The sequence below is a fragment of the Tribolium madens genome, unplaced genomic scaffold (genome assembly GCF_015345945.1).
Source record: "Tribolium madens isolate multiple individuals breed KSU strain unplaced genomic scaffold, Tmad_KSU_1.1 Scaffold_1;HRSCAF=32;Tcas5.2_LG8, whole genome shotgun sequence".
Lineage (NCBI taxonomy): Eukaryota > Metazoa > Arthropoda > Insecta > Coleoptera > Tenebrionidae > Tribolium > Tribolium madens.
Genome location: NW_025400984.1, coordinates 8,117,514 through 8,141,796, shown reverse-complemented (window position 1 = coordinate 8,141,796; position 24,283 = coordinate 8,117,514). Strand labels below are relative to the sequence as shown.

The 24,283-nt window shown below is 33.8% G+C and overlaps 2 protein-coding genes across 2 annotated transcripts; one reads left to right on the top strand and one right to left on the bottom strand.

The window, feature by feature from the left end:
- Positions 1 to 1,341: 1,341 nt before the first annotated feature.
- LOC123003601 (protein gooseberry-neuro-like) lies at positions 1,342 to 19,905 on the top strand. The gene is made up of 6 exons (XM_044396464.1): positions 1,342 to 1,454; positions 1,516 to 1,648; positions 4,069 to 4,382; positions 8,875 to 8,992; positions 19,087 to 19,280; positions 19,330 to 19,905. The coding sequence occupies exons 2-6, from the start codon at positions 1,609 to 1,611 to the stop codon at positions 19,756 to 19,758; spliced, it is 1,095 nt and encodes a 364-aa protein (XP_044252399.1). The 5' UTR covers positions 1,342 to 1,454; positions 1,516 to 1,608; the 3' UTR covers positions 19,759 to 19,905.
- LOC123003598 (neuropeptide-like 1) lies at positions 19,804 to 23,773 on the bottom strand. Its single transcript, XM_044396461.1, has 4 exons — positions 23,609 to 23,773; positions 21,079 to 21,952; positions 20,604 to 20,763; positions 19,804 to 20,339 (listed from the first exon to the last, which is right to left on the bottom strand). Exons 1-4 carry the CDS (start codon positions 23,672 to 23,674, stop codon positions 20,174 to 20,176), a joined length of 1,266 nt encoding a protein of 421 aa, XP_044252396.1. The 5' UTR covers positions 23,675 to 23,773; the 3' UTR covers positions 19,804 to 20,173.
- Positions 23,774 to 24,283: the final 510 nt, after the last annotated feature.

Here is a 24,283-nt window from a genome sequence, read left to right as displayed (position 1 = left end):
AGTAATTAAATTTTGAAAAATGTATTTTTTTTAGCCTTAAATATGTTGTCTTTATCGATCCTTAGCTCTTTGCCGCTTAAACTTTGACCAGAAAATAGGTAAACTGTTTCCCAAATTTCAACGTGCTCTTCTAAATTGTTTTGAAAATATTGAGCTGTATCCATGCTTTTTAGCGACCCTTTATTAAAATGTGAATATAAAAGGTGTTTATTTAAATTTGGCGTCATAATTGGTGGTGATATGAGTCTGTTGTAAACGGACCACAATTTTTAATTCGCCCGGCGAGCTCTTAAATGCCAGATTAATAACTTTTAATAGGATGGTTCGTTCACAATCGAACTTTCATGGATAGCTTTGACGCTAAATTTAAAAAAACAACCGTTATAAAAATACAGAATGCAGAATGAGGTTTTCATTTAGTTAAAAGTGAAAAATATACGAATGAAAAAAAAACTGCTACATTTCACATTCAACATTGTAACCAAAGCCGAGTGACAAAATAAACAATTCTTAATAAAGGACTCAAAAAACTACAAGTGATTTGTCTGATATGGATGAAAAGTCTTTAGTGTCATGTTTTTTATACGTTTTTTCGTGATCTTTAAACAAATCAATGTTTTTTTTTTTCATACAAGTGTACAAGTAGGTATATAAAAACAGTAAATTTTTTAAATTAATCTTTGACTATGTTTGCGATTATTATTTCTGAAAACTTAAAATTTATAATAAATATGTATACGTAAGTAACTATATAAAAAAGTATTATTAGTTCCAGTTCTTTAAACTGCTAAATAATTGTTTCTACTAAGAAGTAATTAAATAGACAAAGTTTTCCATATCAAATTTTCAACTAATTCACCTAAAACTGCAAAACAACCTCAACATCGCATCACAATCCGACAAAATCTCGCAAAACATCCAGGTGGTCCAAAATTCACCATATACAAAAGAACCGACCTTCGTCTTAAACCGTAAAAAATTATCCACGCTTCTTTTAAAATTTCCTTCTGTTTAGTAACCACACACAAAATACGCACATTTCTATTTTAATATATCACATTTTTACCCAAAAAAAAATACAACGGATGATGTAGTTGGGTGCGGCATCGATGGTAGCCATTTTAAATGCAATTTTCCCGTGCGTGTTTTCCTTCAGACATGCAACACCGTACCAACATAAAAATAATTTAATACTTTCTTCGCCAATATATCGCCGTTTCGAGGCAGTACTCTTAGCAAGTACCTCCCATTCAAGCCTTACAATACCGCTTTGTGGACCCTCCCATACATAAAATCGTTTTGCTCGCTCCGGTAGTAGGTTTCATGCTTGTTTTTCTCGAAAAACACCCTCGTTGGTACGTTCTTTTCAAATCAAAACTCTCTTCCCATCATTACAATAGAAACATATGAAGCTTTTTGACCAATAGTGCACCAACTCATTTTACTACCAGATGGTAAATATTTTTTTCGCCCCGTATACAATGTGAATGATTGTTCATAATTCAGTTGGTACAGTGTTGTTTTAGTGGATGGTGCGGTCTGGGGCGATAAAATGTGCAAAATGAAAACTTTTGATTATGTAAAATAGTCCTAATTAAGGGTAAAACCATGGATATGAGACCTATCTTTGGTGGATACCCGTTTCAAGGTGAGTTCGTTAAAATTTTAATAAATCTCCCTGCATTTAAATGAAAAAACGTTATTAATAAAAGAAGGTAGAAGTGGCCGAGGCACTTCATCTATCACTCTGACCGTTGCCTCAGGCAAAATCAGCAATCTCAACAAATTATAGTAGTCGGGATTCGATATGGCCTTCCAAATTACTCAAGCCCACCCCTGCAAATGTGATTAAATTATCATTAAGTTTCTTGAGTAGAGATGCTACCGTTTTGCCGACGATAAAGAAACTCTTCCTTAATAATAAGCGACGATTACATGTATGCCCTTAGGAATATTGCTTTTATTACTCAGTGTTATTATTAGCAAAATTAAAGTAATCTTTGGGTAATTTCAGAAAAAAAATAACAACCAAAAACACTTGTGTCAACTGCCGTCGCGCAGTTGATAAATGTCCAAGAAATACCTTCTTTTTCTTAATTTATCTATATACGGTGATTAATTGGTCAAGTTAGATTAAAATGGACCGGTGCTTGGGTGTTATTTCTAGCAATATTTCTTCTGGACGAGTGACTCATGGATTAATTATACAAAGATAATTTCCGGCACGCATTATGCATATTATAAAGCATTTTTATACATAATTTGTGAATAGCAGGACACAATCAATAATTGATTTCCACTTTAAATATACTACTCTAAATATTGCTCAAATTTTCATTACAAAAGATTTTTTTAATTTTCAATACTAATTAGCTCCTCATGAAAACAAAACTTTTTGAGGTATTGAATACCTCCGTAATAATGAATTAAGTAATTAAAATTTTAGAAAATTTGATACCTATATGACCTACACTTCTCTCCTTACACGCTAATAATTATTTTACACAGTAAAAAATAAAATGCATACAAGTTGTGTTATGAAAAACGCCCCAAGCCATAACTCCATTATTTTTAAAGTTATAACAATACTTCTTAGAACAAAGTTGATCATTTTTGTCATTTATCGTTTGAGCTATATGCTAAATTAATGCTAATTTTTGATTCGCCGAAAGTGACATCAACTTTAATTTTTTTAATGGAACAGCTTGTATATTTTACCACTTTTGGATTCTTTGTTTATTTGTCTTTTAAAAGGTTTTAGTACCATATACCTAAAACCTACCGTCAGTGAGATATTCACCAAATTATGTATTTATTAAAGTAGTCAAAGTAGGCAGTGGAAAAGAAGTAATGATGACAAATATTATTACTGTTTTTATACTTTTTGGTATTGTGGTATTAATCATATTAACAGACATGATTCAAGAATATTTTGAATGCAATAAAAATAGTTGAAGACCACTACGCCCTTACATCACTGGGCGGTTTCCGATGAGAGAAGTTCCAATTCGTCGAATAAGAAAATTTGAGGATATTTAGGGTTTTAAAAACCCAAGTTAGAACAGATGCATTTTCTTGAACACCTATCTAATTCTATATCTCTTTGAAATTGGCAATGTTCTAATTTAGGTTTTCTAAAAGCCCCAAACATCTACAAATTTTCTGCAAGTCGATTAAATTTTGATTGATTTAGAACTTCTCCCATCGAAAATCGCCCAGTGTAAAAGCAGTGCTCTCACACTATTTTTATTTCATCCAAAATATTCTTGAATCATGTCTGCTAACACATTATCATCCATGATTAATTAACACCAAAAAGTATAAAAACAGTAAAATAAATAATATTTGTCAACATTACTTGTTTTCCACTGCCTACTTTAATAAATACATTATTTGGCGAATATCTCCAAACGGTTGGTTGTAGGCATATGGTACTAAAACCTTTTAAGAAGCAATTAAACAAAGAATCTAAAAGTGGTAAAATATTCCATTAAAAAATAAAGTTGATGTTACTTTTGGTGAAACAGAAAACAGCATTAATTTAGCATCTATCTCAAACGATAGATGAAAAAAAATGTTCAACTTTGTTCTAAGAAGTAGGTATTGTCATTCATAACTTTAAAAATAATGGATTTATGGCTTGGGGAGTTTTTCATAATACAGCCTGTTATGTGAGTCTTGCAAAAATGGATAATAAGTCATTTCAGTATGTATGTATTTAGAAACTAATAACGTTTCCACCAAAACTGATAATAACTCTAAAATTTATTCATAACTTATGTCACTGTTTGCGGAAGTTAAACGAATTCAAATGTAAGTAGTCCAACACTCGTTGATTCCAGAACGTTTAATGTAATAACAAGAAAAGTAATTAGTAAGCCAACAATTGTTCCACTTGTATAAAGACAAAACTTTTACAGCTCCATAATAATTTAATAATAGGTAATATGAGCAATTATAATTCATTAAAAAACAATATAAATCATTTAATCTTGACTGATAATATCTCGTTGTCTCATACCTATGCAATTATTTTTCCAATAAATTATTCCCTTTTTCTTTTGATAGGTCAAGGACGTGTTAATCAACTAGGAGGAGTTTTCATTAATGGACGTCCTTTACCTAATCACATTCGATTAAAAATCGTCGAAATGGCCGCTGCTGGAGTTAGACCATGTGTCATTTCAAGACAATTGAGAGTTTCTCATGGATGTGTTTCGAAAATTTTGAATCGGTATCAAGAAACGGGAAGTATAAGACCGGGAGTTATCGGTGGTTCTAAGCCACGAGTTGCTACACCTGAAGTCGAAATAAGGATAGAACAAATGAAAAAGGAAAATCCAACGATATTTTCGTGGGAAATTCGAGAGAGACTCATTAAGGTAATTCGAAGCTAATTTCCAAGAACAGGATTCGTCTTTCATTCTTCTCAATGACCATATAAAATATCAAATTCAAAACAGATATTGATAATACACTATACACTATAGTCCTGCACATACAGAGTGCGCCAGAACTCGCGCCCCAGAGAAAATGCCATATAAGGTAAGATACCAGGAACATGGAAAAAATGTTAAAAAAATTTTATCTATAAAAATTTCGAAGTTATGAGGGCTTAAAGTTTGCACCTTGACTCTATTTATTTCTGTTGGGAAAATAATTTTACAAGTTTTTTTGCTATAGGCTATTAAAAGAGGAAACAAGGAAGCTGTGTCTTAAATTGTAACTCTGTTCAATGTTATTTGTGGCTTTCATTGGCAAAATTTTTGTCCCTGTACTAAATAATTGTAAAAAAAACACAACAAGATCATCAGTATCATTAAATAAATATAAAAAAATGTCATATGTCAAAAAATAAATATCAAAATTTTTTGGCAGATAGATTGTTTTAAACATTATTTTCATGTTCCTGGTATCTTACCTTACTTGAAAATTTTATCTGGGGCGCTAGTTCTGGCTGTATGTAATTAACTTATTTATCGGTAGTCCTGCTCTTTTAGTCTGCAATACAACACCGAAAGATAACCATTTTATTTGTGTTTTAAAAGTTAAAATTGGTTACAAAGCTTTAATACGATTATTCAAAAGATAAACCCTCGTTTATTTCCCTCACTGTCATGAACGTTTCGATTTGTTTTCAATATTGTACAGCAATATGTCTTCGACAAGTGATAAGATAAATTGTGACTCGATATATTTGACTTCACGGAATGCACATACGAATTCTTTTCAAAGCGTTTGTGAAAATTGGACACCAGTTCATAATATATTATGTTTTTCCTTAAAAATAAGTCGTTCGATCTCCTCCGGCTACACCATTCATAAAAGACTTGAACAAGTTGAGATACGTGAAAAATCCGGATTATCTTCATCGTTTATCTTTGCTTGAGGCTCCGATCTTCGCGTACCTGTCAACATCGCCAGTTATTTTTTGATCGTATCGATCTTTGGGATTATCTCGTGTTGCTATCGATGGCACGGAAGTCGACGTTATCATCATCGATAGCTCAATACGTCACGAATCATATCGACGTCCAGCTACCACGGACTATATAATATGTCGGCATTGGATCAAAGGGCCAGCAGCGTGCCAGAGGACACATCACAATGATAATAGTGGTCCTGACGTAGCGAGCGTGCCGACGTTACCGCCCTCAAATTACCGCCGGGACATCTGGCCTGATAGGATCTCGCGGACCCACCGGTACCTACACTTGCAGTGCAGGACCATGCATGTGAGAGGTATCTGCAACGCTCCGGGCCCGATAAACGAACAACTACGCCTCCTTTTCTTCGGGTTTTTTGCGCTAAACCAGAGGCGGAGAACTCGACGACTTCCCAGTGCAAGATACAGATATATTGTGTGGGGACGGTAATGGAGCGTGAATACGGAGATAATTTGGTAGCTCGTAGGAGAATTACAACTTTGTACAGATTTCGGTTTTTAAAACGGAAATCAAGATAGGAGCACGTGTGTGGAGTCTTGCAAGCTTCCGGGTTTAATAAAAATATTAAACACTTTACCTTTATACCTTTATTAGATTCTATTCTTGTCTCTCATCTATTGTAGTAAAATTTTATTATTTATTGCACGATTAAATATTTAATATACCTAAAAAAACTTATGAAAAATTCTTATTCTCATACTTTTCAAAGAACGGTATTAAATATTTGATTTTCCTCTTATTAATTCCTTTTCAAATTTTGTTTTTGAATGCAAATTAAAATGTTATAGGGTAAATGAGATGGACTGGCGGAAAAGACACAAAATCTTGATCGAAAATTTTTAGTATCTTGCATTATGCAATCGTCTCAGTTCAACGATAGTAATTTTAAACTTAATATTTATACAAAAAATGTATAACATTTTATAACATCAGTTATAACCTAAAATCAGTTTTCTATCAAACTTGATGATCAGATGTAATTTAGTAATTTGTTTTTGACCACTTTTATTGAGAATAGTTTTTTGTGTATCTTTATTTTCAGTATCTCTTTATCTAATTTACATTATAAACAAAGTATGCCAAATACAGAAAAACAGACTGTAAAAAATTTACAAAAGACAATAAATGCAGTAAATATTAAGACAATACAGAGGTGCAAAGCCACTACAACATTTATCACACCAAAATCAACATTTTTAAAGTTAGTAAATTGAATTTATGTACATAAAAAGACACAGATTTGTGTCAACAATATAAAAAACACTCATGAAAAAATTAATAATTAGAAACTACGAGTATTAGTGATGGTCTGTCTCACCCGCACAATGTAGGAGAGATGGACTTTTACATATCAAAATATGATTTTTTTTCGGTATTTAGAAGAATGTGTTTTTTATTTTTTCTAACACTGATACCTTATACTGTTTCTATAGTGCGTTTAACTTACCCTTTATGTTGGCGTTAATACAGGGTGTTTACGGTCTTGAGATTGAAATTTAAATGAGATGATATTCACGGTAGAAGAAGACTAAGACGCTATATAAAATAAAAATTCATTTTGTAAAAGGAAATAATTCATTTAATATTATTTGTTTGAGAACTACTGCTTCGCCTGCAACAATGGCCACTATTATCATTACCTTGTGTTTCAGCGTAAATCACGACAACCAATTTATTATTTTAATATTTGCCATCCATGTCCATAAATTTGTAAAAAAAAATTAAGAAAAACGAATCAAACCTACCATTTCGCTGGAAGAGCGAAGAATTTTGATAAAAACTAAAGCAAGAGCAAATCAAATGATGACAGTGTCAAAAATATGAAGTGAAATAATTCCAGTGACTCTCAAACCGTGTATCAATAATTTAGAGTTAAATAACATTCTTAATAATAACAATTGTGTGAGTTTTTTTCTCGGTTTCAGTATTTCTGTGTTCTTCTATAACTAGGTCAATTTTCAACTCCAAAAGCGTAAACACCCTGTGTATGCTCTTCTATAAAATACGTTGTCAATCACATCGTATTTTATAAGAACATAAACTACACGTATCTTGGCATTTGGTCAATTTTGTCATTTTTTTGACTCTTTTTTTATTACTACATTTCTGAATTTAGTAAAATTTCTGATTTAATATTAGTGCTCAAAAAAATTTTGAAAACAACACAAGTGTTTTTGTTTTTTGTTGTGTTTGAAATAAAAGTGGGGCGCAAGTTCTGGCGCACCTGTATATATCATCAAACACGAGTTTAACTGCTAAATCTCCTACTTTGAGACAAACAAAATCAAAAGGCCAAGACAATCTTCATAATGATGATATGATTTAGAGATCTGTAAATGCAAATACGTGATGTATGAAATGCGACAAAAAAATGAATATTTGAATTGAAAATTAAAATATCTTTATTTATCTCTTAAATAGCTATTTATGTATCAAGCACGCAAGATAGGGTTTTAGGGGACGAATCGTAATTAATGACGAGGCGCGTAGGAGCCGAGTCTTTAATGAGAGGAGTCACCTAAAACCTTTTGCGTACAAGATTTTTCTGTTAAAGCTCCCAAAACACGAATTCACACCTCTTATTAATAAAAAAAAAATTCGCCACCATAGTAACCAATTTAATTTTTTAGTCCGCAAAAACTGTTTTTGGGGACTGAGTTCCTAAAAAACTATTTTGCGTATTATTTCATTGAGTCCAGAAAAGACTCATTTTGCGGACTCAAATGAAAACAGCTGTTTTCGGGAGCGTATACAAAAAAAATATTTCAAATCGATTTGCTTACCGTTTTTTTTTTAGAATTCTTTTTATTGAAGTTTATTGAAGATTTGATAACGTTACTGAAAATTATTTAAAGATTTTTTATTAATTTAATTTATAAGCAACTTTTCTCAGCGTAATACTTTAGATAAAACTTTTAGATATTGAATAACATAGAGTAGTTTGGAACATTATAAAACTTTAAATCACATATCAAACATTTGTGTGTATGAGTTTGTTTTTGCTGCCAAAATCTGAAACTTTTTGTCCACTAAAATTTCACTACAAATTATCTAAAATATTCCAAGTTTGCACCACTCTAGAAATCACAACCCAACCGGACGGAAGAATTTCAGTTGAGCGTCACGTATTGAGGTTGTTTTGCATGAGTATTCCAACAAAACTGTATAATTTGAGCTCCGAATGATCATTATAGAACACCTGTACCAGAAACATTCACGACCTACCTCATGACTCGTCCTTTGCATTTTTTTTCTGAAATATTTGCTCCTAAAAATAGTTGTAAATAATAATGTTGCCCACGTAAACATGCTGTAATAATATGTGCTAGAAATGCCGGCAAGTTTCAGCCCTTTGGGCACCAGAATTTACTTAATTGTACTCCACATCCATCAGAAATCGAATAAAGACATACGATGCCTCTTTCAGGAAGGAGTCACCGATCCACCAAGTGTCTCATCAATCAGTCGTCTACTACGTAGTGGTGGACGCAGAGACGGTGATCCTGACGGGAAAAAGGATTACACAATCGATGGAATTCTCGGTGGTAAGTTGAAAGGGTCAGAGAAGTAAAATATCATTTCGTTTATTTAATATTATGATGCTTTTAAAGGAATTGTCGCTATTTTAATCTAATCCTGGAATTTATCTTCTGAATTATGTTTTAATTACGGGCACGCGGATTGGAATAAACAATTTCCATTTCGTTTTAATTGCTAATAGCACTTTGCGTATTGCAGTTGTTCATAAAACGGATTTAATTTGAATCACAAATACATACAATCACAACGAACAAATTGTATGAATACAAAGTGAGATTTTTTGTTGGTGACAAAAACATCTTCATTTTGTTATCTTCAATCTTCCTGTATTTCGGTCCAGTGGCCACACGAAATTACTCATTCCACGATGTCAATTAAAAAACAGTTTTTTTAATGCAATGGCGGTGCCTATAGAGCGTGTGAGCACGAGAAAAGTAAAAAATTCAGCGATATATCTACGAGAAAAGGAAACTCACAACGTCCCTAACTGTTGCACTTACACCCACTTAATGAGTCGGCATTCATCTTTGTCTGTAGCATATTAATCACGAGATCTCGCGGACCGCCTGCTGGTCAATTAGACAGGTATTCTGGCCCACACAAGTCGCCATTGTCACTTACTTGACTATAATATAAGGATTAGTATCCTTCGAGCGGCTCGTGCCTTCGCCGACAACATTCCGCTTCCACCATCATCAGAGAGAGAATCGAATATCATCGAGTGGGTGTTTTTAATTGTTTCCATCAGGTGTTAACTCGCACCTAATTGTTTTTAGGATGATACAACGATTTCTCGGAGCCTCCTCCAAGAGGCCGGCCTGGAAATCACTCTTCGACTTAAATAGACCGGAATTTTTGACTCTACTTGATAATTTATTGAGTAAAAACATGGAATGACAGATGAAATATATAGTGCATCACGAGTGTGTTAAATGATAAATGCCTGTACTTATAAAACCAGCGACCTCAGGGGGCAACTCTTTACCGACCCCCCTCGAATCATTCAAATAACTCACATATCGCGTTTATACACACACCAAATACAAATTTACTTTAATTAATTTCTTTCTCATAAGTTTGTACAAAACAAAGTCGTGCCGACCATTTCCCAGATAAATCAAAACGACCCCGACCATAATGTAACAACTTTACGACCCCTCGTTCATTAGCAAGGGTGGGAATCACCCCTTGGAAAACGAATGAATCAGGGCACTGGGTGGCCTAATTTGGCCGACCACCACCACAGTCAAGGTGTTTCAGGAGGCGGGCCCTCTTGTCAACCATTTCCTTTGATCAAAGGACCTCAGGATCGCCAAGAATGCGACACTCGCGTCGTAAAATACAAACCCCGACCAGAAAAATGACACAAAAAATAAACCACTTTATTTAATTTTTATTTTTTTTTGAAATATTAAAAGGTTTGTTAGTTGGTTTTGGCCAACAAAGCTTTTTGATTAATAGCCCAGTCAAATTAGACAAAAATAGGGCGATCGGTGGAAAAAATCCTAGAGAGCTGGATTTTTTTTAAACGCTTTCTTTATTCTTGGGTAGACATATATCAAAAGTCCCCGAAGGTGGGGAGCGAGCTCGAGGAGGGGGAGAGAGCTAAAAGTGTCTTTTTTTGTTTTTTTGCTTATATCTCGGAAACTATTACTCCTAACGGTTTTGCCTGCTTATCAAAATTAAAGCCTACAAAATTTCCTACAAAAATGGTCCTTTGCATTTTTGTTGTAGGACTAACTGTAAGCGAGTTATAAGGCTGACAAAAAAACATCATTTAAAAAAATGTGCTTTATCCGCATTTAAAACAGAATTAATCTTGCGATTTATAAAAACTGAATTTATTAGGTGCAACACTTCATTAGAGAGTCTATAAAGTCTTCCGAGTCGTCCTCATATGCTGCGTCTTCGCTTTCAACTTAAACATTGAAAACCGAATTACAGTCTTGTTCACTACAATATTAATAAATAGATGATTTAATATCGATGATTTGAATAAAGCTTACAGTAAATTGAATGTATTGGATCCAAAAGTTTATTAGAAGGTGCCACGAGGGTCTATCAAGTCTTCCGAGTCATCCTTATATGCTGAACTAGCATTTGCTTGCGACTTTGTCCGCATGTATTTCTGATATAAAATAGGAAAAAGCCCGTTCCCAAAACCATTCCATAGGCTTAGGTACTCTATAAAGCTAGATAATTACCTATGTTATGTATAGGATTCAGTTATAGTAGTCTCGTTCTTCGCATGGGCTATGTTTATGGATAAATATTTTCATAAAGTGTCGTCTCAGTGTACTTCTGCACTCTCAAAATTCGAAATTTCATCTTTCTAATCAGTGGCGTAACTAGAAAATTTGCGAAAGACGTCTGTTGGGCTCCTCTCTTCTCCGGTTAGGGAGTTAAATAGAGTAAAAGAGCAGTTATGTCATTAGGAAAACTAGATGTCAACTCTAGTATTAAAAATTCTGCAAATACGAATACGAATATACGCATTTTTCACAAGTGATGCCAAACGACGAACTTCTTCTTCTCTTCTTTTCGTATTCTTTAAGCACTTTAAGCTTTTGCTTTTTTCATATTTTTTTTTTAGATTAATTTTGACGTCCTAAAAATACATGTTAACTCTTGTCATGTTTATGTCATTTTGACTAATTTTCAAAAACAGTGATTTGTGGCATAATAACGGGTAGGCAGCCGATCAAAATGATGTTTTTTTTCGGCAATCTGTCTCTGCGTCATTCCTTTTTCAGTGAATGTTATCACCCTTACTTTATTGAAAAGGGTAACTCTGCAATCTTGTTTTTTATTGCATTGGCCTATAATAATTTATGTACACGCTCTAATTTTTTTAAACTATTACTATTATTATTATTATTTTTAATTTGGAAAGGGCCTTTTATCCGAAGGCCCCCCCCGCGGCCGCGGGCTTTGGCGGGTGAGTAGTTACGCCACTGTTTCTAATTTTGTTTTTAAGCGTTTAAACTCTATTTTATTTCATTAAAATTTGAAAAGTGCATTTCTACACTCTCTAAAGATCATATTTTCTAAATTTAATGTTTTTATATCTAATTTTAGTGCCCCTTTACACCTCTAAAGAAATTTTAGGTTTATATCTTTGTTTAAACATTTAACTCCCTTACAGATTGATTCTCTCTTTCATCCAAAATTTTTATTTATATCTCCGTTGAAATGTTTACACCCGAGTCACCTTTTAGGCAGAGCAGCTTAGTTGGGGAACGCTCTACACATATAAATACTTACCATATCCTAATGAAATGTATTTCAAAGGATTTTTAATGCAATTTTATGTAGACATTTTTGTAGGAAATTTTGATGCAGAAATAGACTTCTACAGAAAATTCTGCATAAATTACATAAACGATGAGTTTGTATTTATAGACCCTCGTGACTCCCCCTTCCTTTAATGGAAGTATTGGACCTAGTAAATTCAATTTACTGTCAGTTTTTTTAAAATTACAAGACTATTTAATTCTGTTTAAATGCAGATAAAGCACATTTTTTTAAATGATGTTTTTGTCTGCCCTATAACTCGCTAATATTTGGAGAATTCACCGACTCAAAATAAATCAATGACAGAAGGTCGAAAAGGCGCTTCCTCCTCGCGCCCTCGAAGATGATCGAAGAATGGCGGTGTTTACAAGCAATTGACTGCTTTCACCGGTATTCAGAGCATTTCATGTAGTTGACGTACGAACAACACTTTGCGGCAGAACCGACACCCTTTGCAAAAGCCGCCTCTTTGGCAAACTTGAATGCGATCCTACAATTTGTAAAAACGTACAATAGATAAATAACGCACCCACCCATGGTGCTTGTTTGGTGTAATTTTATTAACACCCTTAAAAATATAGTCCCAAGTTTGCATCTGTGGGAATATTTCAATTCATCGCGAATTTATAAGCGTTTAAACGGTTGACTCTATAACCTGCGGCACCAAACCAATAATGTAAAATTGTTAAATGGTCGGCCTCTTTGAGAAATGCGATATGTGATCGGTTCTTAATATGGAAAAGGATAGAGAGTGAATAAATGATCGTGTGAAAGAGTGAATGAGGTAGAGAGAGGTGTAAAAATGATGAACGATATGCAGTTGTGGAGACGAAAGACTGTACAAGCGGCGGTTGGGCGTTTACTTCTTTGGTTGAACAATGAAGGCGAGATTGAAACTCCTGATTGAGAAAAAGATAGATAGCACACGTGTTCGGTAATAATCTGTCTCATTAACATATTAAGCTTCGGCTTTGAAAGCTCTTGCCGCCTTAGTTTGACTTCATTGATTAGCTTTAGATTTTTATTGGTGTTTTTGTATCCACAAAAAATATAAAATAAAACCCAATACACATTTTTTTATTAAATCCCTACTATCCCAATAATATTACCACTATAACACTCCCAAAAAACAACAACAGACTCATTATTACGTAAATGATCTGCAATAAAATTTAACTTTTGAGATGATTACCACTGTAAATATGCGCTTATCTTTATTCTGTCTCAAAAGAATTATTGTTTCTTAACCATTAAGGAAGAACAATACTCCTTTAAACCTATGCAGAACTGATAAACTCAATTTTGATTTAGAAAATACGAACAAAGCAATTCATAACGAACATTAAATAATTTTATTCACAATCACTAATGTAATATGCCGATTACTAACCTTTTAAAGGTTGGGAAACACATCATTATATCTCATAAGGAGTAATAACATTACTTCTTCTTGGATTGCAAACGTTAAAATTACAAAAATACCGGGAATTTTTTCTTTCAAATTGTCAAGTTACGCATAATATTTTGCTAAATTAGTATTCAATTGCTGCTGTAGCAGTTTTTCTTACTTCTGGGGGAGCGCACTACTCCATTTCAACAATTTTAGTATCAGATTCACACATTATTTCAATATATTTTTTTGACATTTCTGAAATGTCAAAAGTCAGACCCAATTTGGATGGCCTACCACGTTTGGCCCTTAACTTTGTTAGAATTTTATTTTATTCAAATTTTTGATTAAAAATAATGTAATTGTAAATAAAGTAGCATTCAAACCTCAGTGGTAATGGCATTACGCCTTGTACAGGGTGCTGCATTTTGGATGTCCGAATAGGGAATCTCCGAAACTAAGAGGTTTAGCCAAAAACGAGTGATACATTCTGGGGCTCATTTTTTGAGGAAATAATATTGGTTAAAATCGAATCCCGCTATCGTCTTTTGTTTTCGACTTATAGGTAGACAAAAATTGGCATTTTGGCGAAATATAAAAAAATTCCAAATTATTATAATACATTTTTAGCAAAAAATTATCTTTGATTTTTGTTCGCAGTTGGCCATGAAAAAATGTTGCATCTTCAACTAAAAGGATTTAAACTATATTATTCAACCAGTGTCACTAAGTACTAAGTACTAAGTAATGAAAAAAATGAAAAAAAAATGCAAAATAAATCGTAAATCAACTTATTGGCGACTAATAATATTTCTTTGTTTTTAAACAAGCTAACATTACCATTGTAACTTCTAGTGATACATAGAGTGATGTAAAAAAAAAGCCGTTTTAATTCTTCAATAAAATATATTTTATATGACACAAAAATGACGATATGGCTATTCAAATTCCCAAATTCCGTCTATGTAGAAAGTTATCCTATACCTCCATTAGATCATCAAAAAAAAATTTTTTTTCTAATTGTGTTGTCTGTTGACGCATTTGTCTTTCCTATTTTTGTATTTTTTAAAAATATGTAATAATTTTGTTCTGAGGCGCTCGCATATTTGTTCAATACTTCTACAGTATCGTATTTTCTAAATTTTTATAATTTTATCTATTTTTTTCATCTATTTTACAGTTCACAAAACTCTTATTGATTATTATTTACACATTTGGAGTGGAATAGTTTTTCCATAGCCAACTATTATCAAACAAAATATGTATTTCATTTTCTAAGTATAATTATAAAAAAATATTCTGTTACAAATATATATTTTTTAGATCAGAAAAAATAAGCTTTTCAAAATTGCCATAGCCGTCTATGATTTCCATTAAAAGAAAATGAAAGTTTATTTTATTACGGCTAAACCAATAACTCAAAAAAATGTTAACTACATTATTAAATTTCTCGTAAAAAAGTGCCTCTATAATGTCTTCATTGCAAATCCGTATCTTCTATAATAATGAAGATATGATTTTTTTTCGATTTCGCCAAAATGTCAACTTTTGTCTGTAAGTCGAAAACAAAAGACGATAGCGTGACGCAGTTCTAACCAATATTATTTTCTCAATGAGCCCCAGAATGTATCACTCGCTTTTGGCTAAACATCTTAGTTTCAGAGATTCCCTATTCGGACATCCAAAATGCAGCACCCTGTACATAAGCACTCGGGGTAATGCCATATTTACCACCTCGCTTGTAATGTACTATTCTCAAATGTATAAAGTTAAATTGTTTCCCACCCTCTGCACAGCTGCGTCAATCCGAAAAAGTCAATTCTTTTTTTGGCGGAAGTGTCAAACCGATTTTCTTAAAAAAAAAAATCCGATTAGGTCCATTCCGATTTCGATAAAAAGGCGACCTCTTTGCTGAGCCGGAAGGGCATCCACACAGACGTGTGTTGTATAAGAGTGCGGTTTTACAGGTTGGCCCTTTGGCGGTCTCAACTGACAATGGTGTACATTGTGAAAAGTTGTGTCTTGGTCCGCGGCAGCTTTGGCGGCGGCACTTTACAAGCCCACCCTCTGAGCTAGTGAGATTTATGATGTGTTCGCTATTTGTTGCCTTGTCCTAACACTTATTGCAGTTGACATTCGTATATGGCTTGCGTAATTTTTTATAATTCGTTCGATATATTGTAACCCCTGCTGAGTCGAACTTTGAACGAGTCACGCCCCATCCGTGAAGGGGTTGAGTCATAATGTCAATGAATTTGTGTGCTTTTTCTGTTGTTTTAATAACCACATTTCTCCACCTGCCTTACGCTAAATAAGTGTTAAAATTTGATATTTATGGCAGGTGCCGCCTCCCTAGTTCAATTCAACGATCTCACACAAAAAGCGATTAAACTGACAGCCAAATGACAGGAAAGCGTCGAGTTATACTTTTTATAACATCTCACAAATCGCGGCGGCATTTTACAGCGAAATAAATCCGTTAAAGCCATAACCGACTCTTTGACAGTTTCCGATTTGATTGCATTCCTCATAATTAAAGCATCATTTTCCAATAACCTAACCTACACATATACCATCCATGAAAGCTCTATTTGCTCTGCATTTTTTTTTAACTTTGATTCCATTGCTTTGTCGGCATATTCGATTCGAATAATTATTTTAAAGTAGCTACATTCGAACGATTTTCACGCAAATCATTCATAAAATGATATTGTTGATTCGGTTCCGATACTATACACAAACGGCCTACTCGAGTTACACACCGAAAAAAAAAAAAGAGAAACACGTGTTCGATACCATCATGGTCAATGACTTGCCATATGGAAATTAAGCTCTCTTTCTCGTCTGATGGACGACAGAATTTTACACCTTCGATGTGATCGATCATCCTGCTAGCAGGAATCATAATTAACGAATGTATTGAGGATAAATTGAGCAAACATACGATTATTATAAGGATATTAATTATTGCACGAGATGGTTTATTTCTACGGAGTTGGATATTAAACATCATAAATCATTGCCATGATTAAATGCAAAAAATGCTCAACGAGAAATTAATTAACTGCAAACGGAGATTGGCTACCGACTGGCGTACAGGATTTTTTCAATTTCTTTCTTCCACTTTATTTAAAAATAATTTTATACAAATCTATATTCGTATAATCGTTTAAGCGTGGGTGCAAATAAGATACTTTTTTACCTTTCTTTACTTAGATATACAGAGTGAGGCATTTATAATAAAGACCCTAACCGATTTTCAGACGCAATCCAAAATACATTTTCACAGATAACTTGGTTTTTGTTGCGTTTGCAAAATTTAAATTATTAATTTTAAATCAAAGTGATTGCTGATATGTCACGCATTAAATTTGACAGTGTCATCAATAAACTTTTATTTGCCCTTGAAATCAAAATGTATTTAAACGGCAAAAAATTAACATGACTTTAGTACATGGAGAATGCCACAAAAATGCTGTGGTTAAATCTGTACCGTCAAGTAGAACGCCAAGTTATAAAAACTGTCAAAGCTATCACAGATATCTACCAGGTGAATAAAAAGTATGGAACCAAACGTTTTTTGCTTAAACTGTTTATTTTTTGAAAAAACTAATTGATGAGTGATAAAGTACTATAAAAATGTGATGATTTAACAAGAATAAAATTTTTCGAAATTTCCTTTTGTTTTTGAGTTCTACAAAAAAAATATTTTTTTAAATGGCAACCCACTATAAAATCATTTTTCTCATAAAAGCTATACTCTAAGGATTACAACTATCTGCTATATATTAAATTTTTATACAAAAAAATTTTTTCACATAGATTGCAATTTTGACAAAAAAAATCGCATAACTCAAAAACAAAACAAAATTTCGTTCTGAAAATACAATCACATTTTTTATATTACTTTAATTTATATTAATTATTATTTTCCAGAGGCAAATGATTAAAAATAAAACCGCTTGGTTGCCTACTTTATATTCAACCTGTAGTATGTCTATAACTTTGAAAAATTTCAGACATTACATCAAGTAACGCATAGTGGCATCTGAGAATGTATTTTGGGTTGCATCTGAAAACCGGTCAGGGTCTTTATTACATGTAACTCAGCCTGTATATATAGCAACCAAACATTTTTAATATTGAAGTTTTTATACTTTTCTGAATACTTAGTTATTTGTTTTACAGAGGAAAATGTATCTTTTTCTCCCACAGAAAGAAGTTACTACCCAGTAACCACCCAGGGAAGAAAAGACACTTTCCTCCAGTGTAATACAAATAATTTTTCCTACGACCCAGGAAAGAAAAAATTAATATCCCAGTTTCGCCTTTAAATCTAATAGCATGTTTTTAAAATTTTTACCTCCCGAAAAGATAATTGACTACGTGCTTTCCTTTTTAAAATTAGGGTGGAAAAACTTACTTTCTTTTGAGATCGTAGGAAAAATTATTTCAGCTTTTGTAAAGCATAAAAATTTCAATGCTACATGTCGATTCAAATGACGAAAATGTATCATAAAAAGAAAATTATTGTTTAAACTAACATGTTGCAACATTTTTGAAATAATTTTGCCCGTTTATCTAATATAGGTACAACGAACAATTTAAATTATATTTTTATTTATAATTTGCTTGTGAATCAAACAAAATTTCATGTCACTTTCAGAACTTTTTGTAGTGGAAACTCCTTGATCAGCACAAGATTTCTAGATTTGGCTAATAAAATATTCAAGTCTTTTCTTTAAGTCGGTTGTGTCTCCTCATTTGTTTCCATCAAAAACACAAACACGACATGCTCAAATGACACAGCTTTATAAAAATTATTTTCGAGATGAAAATGAAATAAGAAATTTGAATTTTTTAATATTCAGGTAACCAGCAATAGAGCATTGATGACCCAACAGTTGAAAAATCCCCTTAATGTATTCCACATCCCATTCGTTTAATTCCTTTCCATAAAAACTGATAAAGTCCTCAAATTCATTCGACACTTTTTATAAATAATTCATAAAGAACATTTCTGCGTTCGGTTGAAGCTTCTGTTTCATATATTTGGTAAGTGAAAGACCTTGCGGTGTTGGTGTTTTATGAAAAACAGGTTGGCGGAACTAAATCTAATTTATATGGTTTCGTGGTTTTCGAATAGTTTATACGGAGCGGCAGGAATATACGATACAAGACGTTATTGTTTCACCTGACATATATTGTTTGGTGTTATTTTAGAATAATTGTTTATGGATTTTGAGAATTTCAATTGTGGAATTGTACCACCTGCGTGTAAACTACAAGTTTTATTGTTTTCGTATTGAGTACCTATACAAAGTTAAAACGTTACTATGTAGCAGTGACAAAAAGCGGCACAAAACAAATCGGTCCAAATTTAATAAATAAATAATAATTTTCCCCTACTTTCAGGTCGTGAAGACGAAAGTGACACCGAATCCGAACCGGGAATTCCTCTAAAACGAAAACAACGCCGATCAAGAACCACATTTTCCGGAGAACAGCTCGAAGCTCTCGAACGAGCTTTCAGTCGAACTCAATATCCTGATGTGTACACGCGCGAAGAATTAGCTCAACAGACCGGATTAACCGAAGCCCGGATTCAAGTATAACGCCATCCTGGAAAACAATATTCCCTCAATTATTTTTCTGCAGGTTTGGTTTTCCAACCGAAGGGCTCGTTTACGTAAGCACGTGGGAAACGGAAACGCCACAGCTTTGGGTTTCCCTTCACTCCCGCTGGCTAATATGGCATGTCAATATCAACCAGAAAGTGCACAACACGATTGGAGAAACGCCCAATTCTCCAACTACAACATGTTTCAGCAATCCTCGTACAATGCAAATCACCAGGAAAATTATTCGGCGATTTTTGACGCAAATTATGCCCTCGCTCAAGCACAAATGGCACAAGCGAGTAAAAGTAAAGAGAATGACACCAAGAATGGAATTTTGGGAGCAAATCCCGGAACTTCATGGGGGAAAAACGGGGAGTGGGTGAACTTTCAGGATAACGCTCCGGCGAGTTTCAGCGGTGATGTTTTCGGCCAAACTCAGTATGCGGCCAAGAATTATTGGGCGTAATTTTAGGATAATTATTGTAATGGATTCAAATAACATTAAAATATTGTCAGTAAATTTTATTTCACATTTATTTTTAACACTAGATAAGACAGAAGCCGTTGTAAAATCCGGCTGTTATATTGTCTACAATTACATTTATTGTCATTACATATTTTTAAGGAGGATTCTATTGTCATACACAGCAAATATTGTCTTAGTCCAGCCCCGAATGAAATTTTATGCAACATTCAATACTAAAAATTATCATTTGGCCTTCACTATTCTAAATTTCTATAATATGCTTAAAATGACATTCTTGATAGTGACTTATTAAAAATATTAATTTCGAAATTTAATCTGATATATCGGAGATATGCTAAAATTATCAGGATATGTGATGAAAATCGCGACTGAACTTTCAATTTAAAAAATCAAACTAAGACAAATCAGAATTAATCGCTGAATGTGTCCTCGGGTGCATAAATATCTTCCTTAACAATATTTGATCGACAGCAGGTTGCAATAAAAATCTCTTATCGTCTAATGAAAACGAGTTTTCGGCGACGGAGTCGTCTTCGGCTTCCCCATCTGGGGTAGTCTCCCTGAAAAACAACCCTTCGTTTAGCGACACCAATCTAAAAGAGAATTACACCACGAAACATTTCCGGAATGCGTGATAGTTACGACAAACATTCAAACTAAGTTATATAGTCCTAACCCGAGGAATTATCCTTTTATTAAACTCCTCGAGTTCGCACTCGTCTACATCTATATGAACTAAAACATCCAACTAAGTCAAGAGGGTGTTGACTTAAAAAAGAAACAATTCAACACCCCCTGTCAACAAAAACATCCTCTTTTCCAACCTGCAACCCTCCAAACTCGTGGATCTACCAGACCGGTTGAATCTTCTGACGTTTCTTAGCGTCGGCAACCAACCAAGACGTGCCAAAGCGCCTATGTGACGTTTTTCAGGCGATCGGTAGCGTGAGTTTGGTCGAAACCAGCCACTTCTAGCCACCGAGCCTACATTTAAAGTTATTTAAAAAAAAATACAATAAAAACGTTTTGCTCCGACAGCAAAATGCTTTCATTTCACGACTAATGACCAAAATCATGAAAAACTAATCTGATCAGAGAAGAATAAAAACCCTAACTTATTCTCAGTCCGATTCTCACATCACCCACGTCCTAAATACACACCCTCCGGAATCAATATTCCTTGAGCAATATTATTTTTTCTCCTCTAAACCCCAAACAAATTTTCTGGGATAATCCCCAAAATTAAATTTCACTCTTGGAAATTAATTTCTGCTAATACAAAAACTTTTTATAACTCACCTAGAAATCTCTTGTCGTTATTAGGATAAGCCATCGCCAAGGCTTTCATGAGCTCTTCATAGTCGTCGACGTTCTGATTTTGATATACCGGTAAGGAAAATTCACCATTCTCCCCTTCGTAATAAGTTGTTTGTCTTTTACTTCTAACAGCTCTCGTAAATTGGCCTGGATATTGAGCTTTAATCGAGGCGATATTTCTTTTTTCGCTATTAACTTGCGGATCGTCTTTCTCGTCGTTATTTTGTTCATTTAAATAATCATCTTGTCGTAAAAGTGCGGCAACGTTTCTTTTACCCACAAATCCACCATCTCGAGCTATCGACGCGATGTTTCTTTTACCGCTATATTGAGATTCGCCATTTCTCACCAAACTTCCCAAATATCGTTTACCGTAAGACGGAAAATTAAAATTACGTGCCAAACTTCCGATATTCCTCTTGTCATAAAGTTCATCTAACAATTCTTGAATGTCTCTTCTATTATGTAATTCGCCGTTTCGTGCCAACGATTCAATTCCTCGTTTGCTTTCGTTATTTTGAAACGTTGGTAATTGGTCGTTTTTGGCTAAAGTAGACAGACTTCTTTTATTGTTGGGATCTTCTTCGTCTGGATTGGGTAATGTACGAATATACCCAGCTCTAGCCAGTGCTTCGAGATTGCGCTTTCCGGGTAAATTACCCCATTGTGCTAACGAACTTATAGACCTTTTATAATTCATGTCGTCGTCCTCGACGACTCGATCGAGTGCCTGTTGAAGTCTACGCAACAAGTCTTTGCGTAACGCCAGGTTCTGCATCGATGGATATTCTTGTGGTTTTAGTAACGTCTTTAGAGTATTTTCTATTTCTATATCACATGATTCATCCGACTTTACCTAAAATTGAACAATTTTCAACTCCCAGATTTCAATACCTACTGCTTCAGTGACATTTTTATTCAATTTTCACAAAAACTAAAATAATTAAATAAAATGTGCGTGAGTTATTTCCACTGGCTATCTAATCTTGTCTACAATATTACGAGTAAATGCATCGGTTTAGATGTTTTAAAATTTAGAATAAACAGCTAGGCAACCAATTAAACGCAAGTCACAAAAGCGTAGCTTTCTCTTGATCTTTTGAATAAAAAGTCTCTTCACCCACGTATTTTGCTTTTTGAACTGTTTGAGACAAAAGAAGATTAATGATTTTATTACCCATAAAATTTAATAAATCTGAAAAAAAATCAAATGATCGCGTTTCATATTTCATTTCATGGAAGTAATTAATAGAATTATGTTAAGTACTGAATAGTAGAGCTCCATTTCAAATGAATGACTTAATTAAACCTCAACATTATCAAACCTGAAAGAGTGACCCGGAAGTGAATTATTCGTCGGAATTACTCGATCCAAATCCGGCTAATATCCAATTAGAGAAAACAAAGGTGGGTTCTCTCCTCACAATAATTAGGATTTTCAGTTTATCGGAGATTTCTTAAGAACGTTAATAAAGTGGTAATGATTCATTATTACAATCTTTTTCATTAAATTACTTTGTAAATGCTATTAATGTCAAAAAATGTAAATCTAATTTAAAATAAAAATAATGGTTCTAATTTTAACTCTCTTTTCGTTTTCCACCGTTCCGAAATTTCACCGATTACCGTAATTTTAATGGAATCTCGCTCCATACGAGATCAAATATACAATACAATTCTGATATTAATGTGTTTAGCGCTTTGCTGTTCCGTGTCGATATTCATTACAGAATAAGGTGCTTGTTTTATCTACTGTGTATTCAAGCTAACAAAAGCACAAAGCTTCAACTAAAAGTTAACAAATACTTAATTGACTTTAGTAAAGTTGTTGTGAATCAAAATAGTTGTCTTGAATGGTATTTGTTTTAATTGAAACATCGTTACAGCCGCTTTCCAGCTTACAGGTTTTTGTAAAAGAGAAGCTCTTCATTCAAGTGATATCTTACAATATTTACAAAAACCTTTAAATTTTTCTATGCAAATTTGCCATCGTATAGATTGGTATAGCGTGATTTTATGCCAGGACATGATTCAAACGTGAGGAATTGTATTATTTGTACGTGATTGTGAATCAAACAAGGCTTCCGTAAGCATCTCTTCAAACGAATTTTTAAAATCAAATCAGCGAAAGCACTTTTAACTTTTCCCGAGCAGAAATTAAGCCGATCATCGAAAGAGCTCATTCTCCTTATTGCATGTCTTTATTAGTTAGCCCAACGAGAAAATTAATGGAAATCGGAAAACCTCAACCCATTTTCTGCTCATTCAAGCAAGAGTTCGCTGAAATAACATTAATCTCGAAACACAAATTGATAAGATTTGTGGATTGAATCAATCTAATCCCATATCGCGCTTCACAAATCAAAGAAAAGATATTATCAGTTCTCGTCTTTGCGAGTGAAACACAGAAAAATTTCATTTCAAACACACCACCAATTTTTTGTCACTGAAGCTTTTCGAAAATTGAATTAATTTCACATTCACTTATCACTTGACACACAAATTTACTTACCACAAAAAATAAGGCAAACATCAATACACCGGTCCCAAATAAAAATTTCGGCGTACCGAAAACCATGATTTTAAAAAATGCGCCGTCTGTCGCAAACAATAATACACACTGTTGCTTCAGATGCAACACGTCCTCATCAACCGTCGACCGACGCTCACAAGTCGTCGTGACGCCGGACGTCTGTTTTATACAGTTAGGGAAAAACAGCGGGGGCGGTGGATACGCGCAGGATCCGGACTAGGGCACCAAGTGCCTTCCTATTATCCTGTCAAACTGCCTACTACCAATTTTGAATTATTAGTCCTTCGTGAAATTCTATGATAGTAAAGCGAGAAAATTCCAAGAAGCTTCAACCAACGCAAAAATGAGTTTTTGTGTTTGAAAGTGGTGACGAGAAAGTAAGATTTGCCCCTTGGCAACTACCAATTTGCAGGTAAAAGAACTTCTAGAAACACAATAAAACCCAACGTGAATAAGGGTAGGTATAGAAACGAGTTCTTTTACAACCCGGGTCAGAAAAACACCTTTCATCTCACTCCATTTCCTAAATTGGACAAGGAGCTGACGATCCTTCGTAACAGAAACACCATTCTCAAAAATTCTAATAGGATAACGGCTTTTGGGGGTTTGCTATTTGAATCTTACTAGAGTTCAGTCGTGGCAGATGCGTAGTCG

Bases quoted from the DNA above. Each gene is read 5' to 3' on its own strand.
- LOC123003598 (XM_044396461.1), bottom strand. From the start codon at position 23,674: ATGGTTTTCGGTACGCCGAAATTTTTATTTGGGACCGGTGTATTGATG. The intron at 21,953-23,608 runs GTAAGTAAATTT...GTTCAATTTTAG, and splicing joins TGTTTGCCTTATTTTTTGTG to GTAAAGTCGGATGAATCATG. The intron at 20,340-20,603 runs GTTGGAAAAGAG...GTTGTTTTTCAG, and splicing joins ACGAGTTTGGAGGGTTGCAG to GGAGACTACCCCAGATGGGG.
- LOC123003601 (XM_044396464.1), top strand. From the start codon at position 1,609: ATGGATATGAGACCTATCTTTGGTGGATACCCGTTTCAAG. The intron at 4,383-8,874 runs GTAATTCGAAGC...TGCCTCTTTCAG, and splicing joins TTCGAGAGAGACTCATTAAG to GAAGGAGTCACCGATCCACC. The intron at 8,993-19,086 runs GTAAGTTGAAAG...CCCTACTTTCAG, and splicing joins AATCGATGGAATTCTCGGTG to GTCGTGAAGACGAAAGTGAC.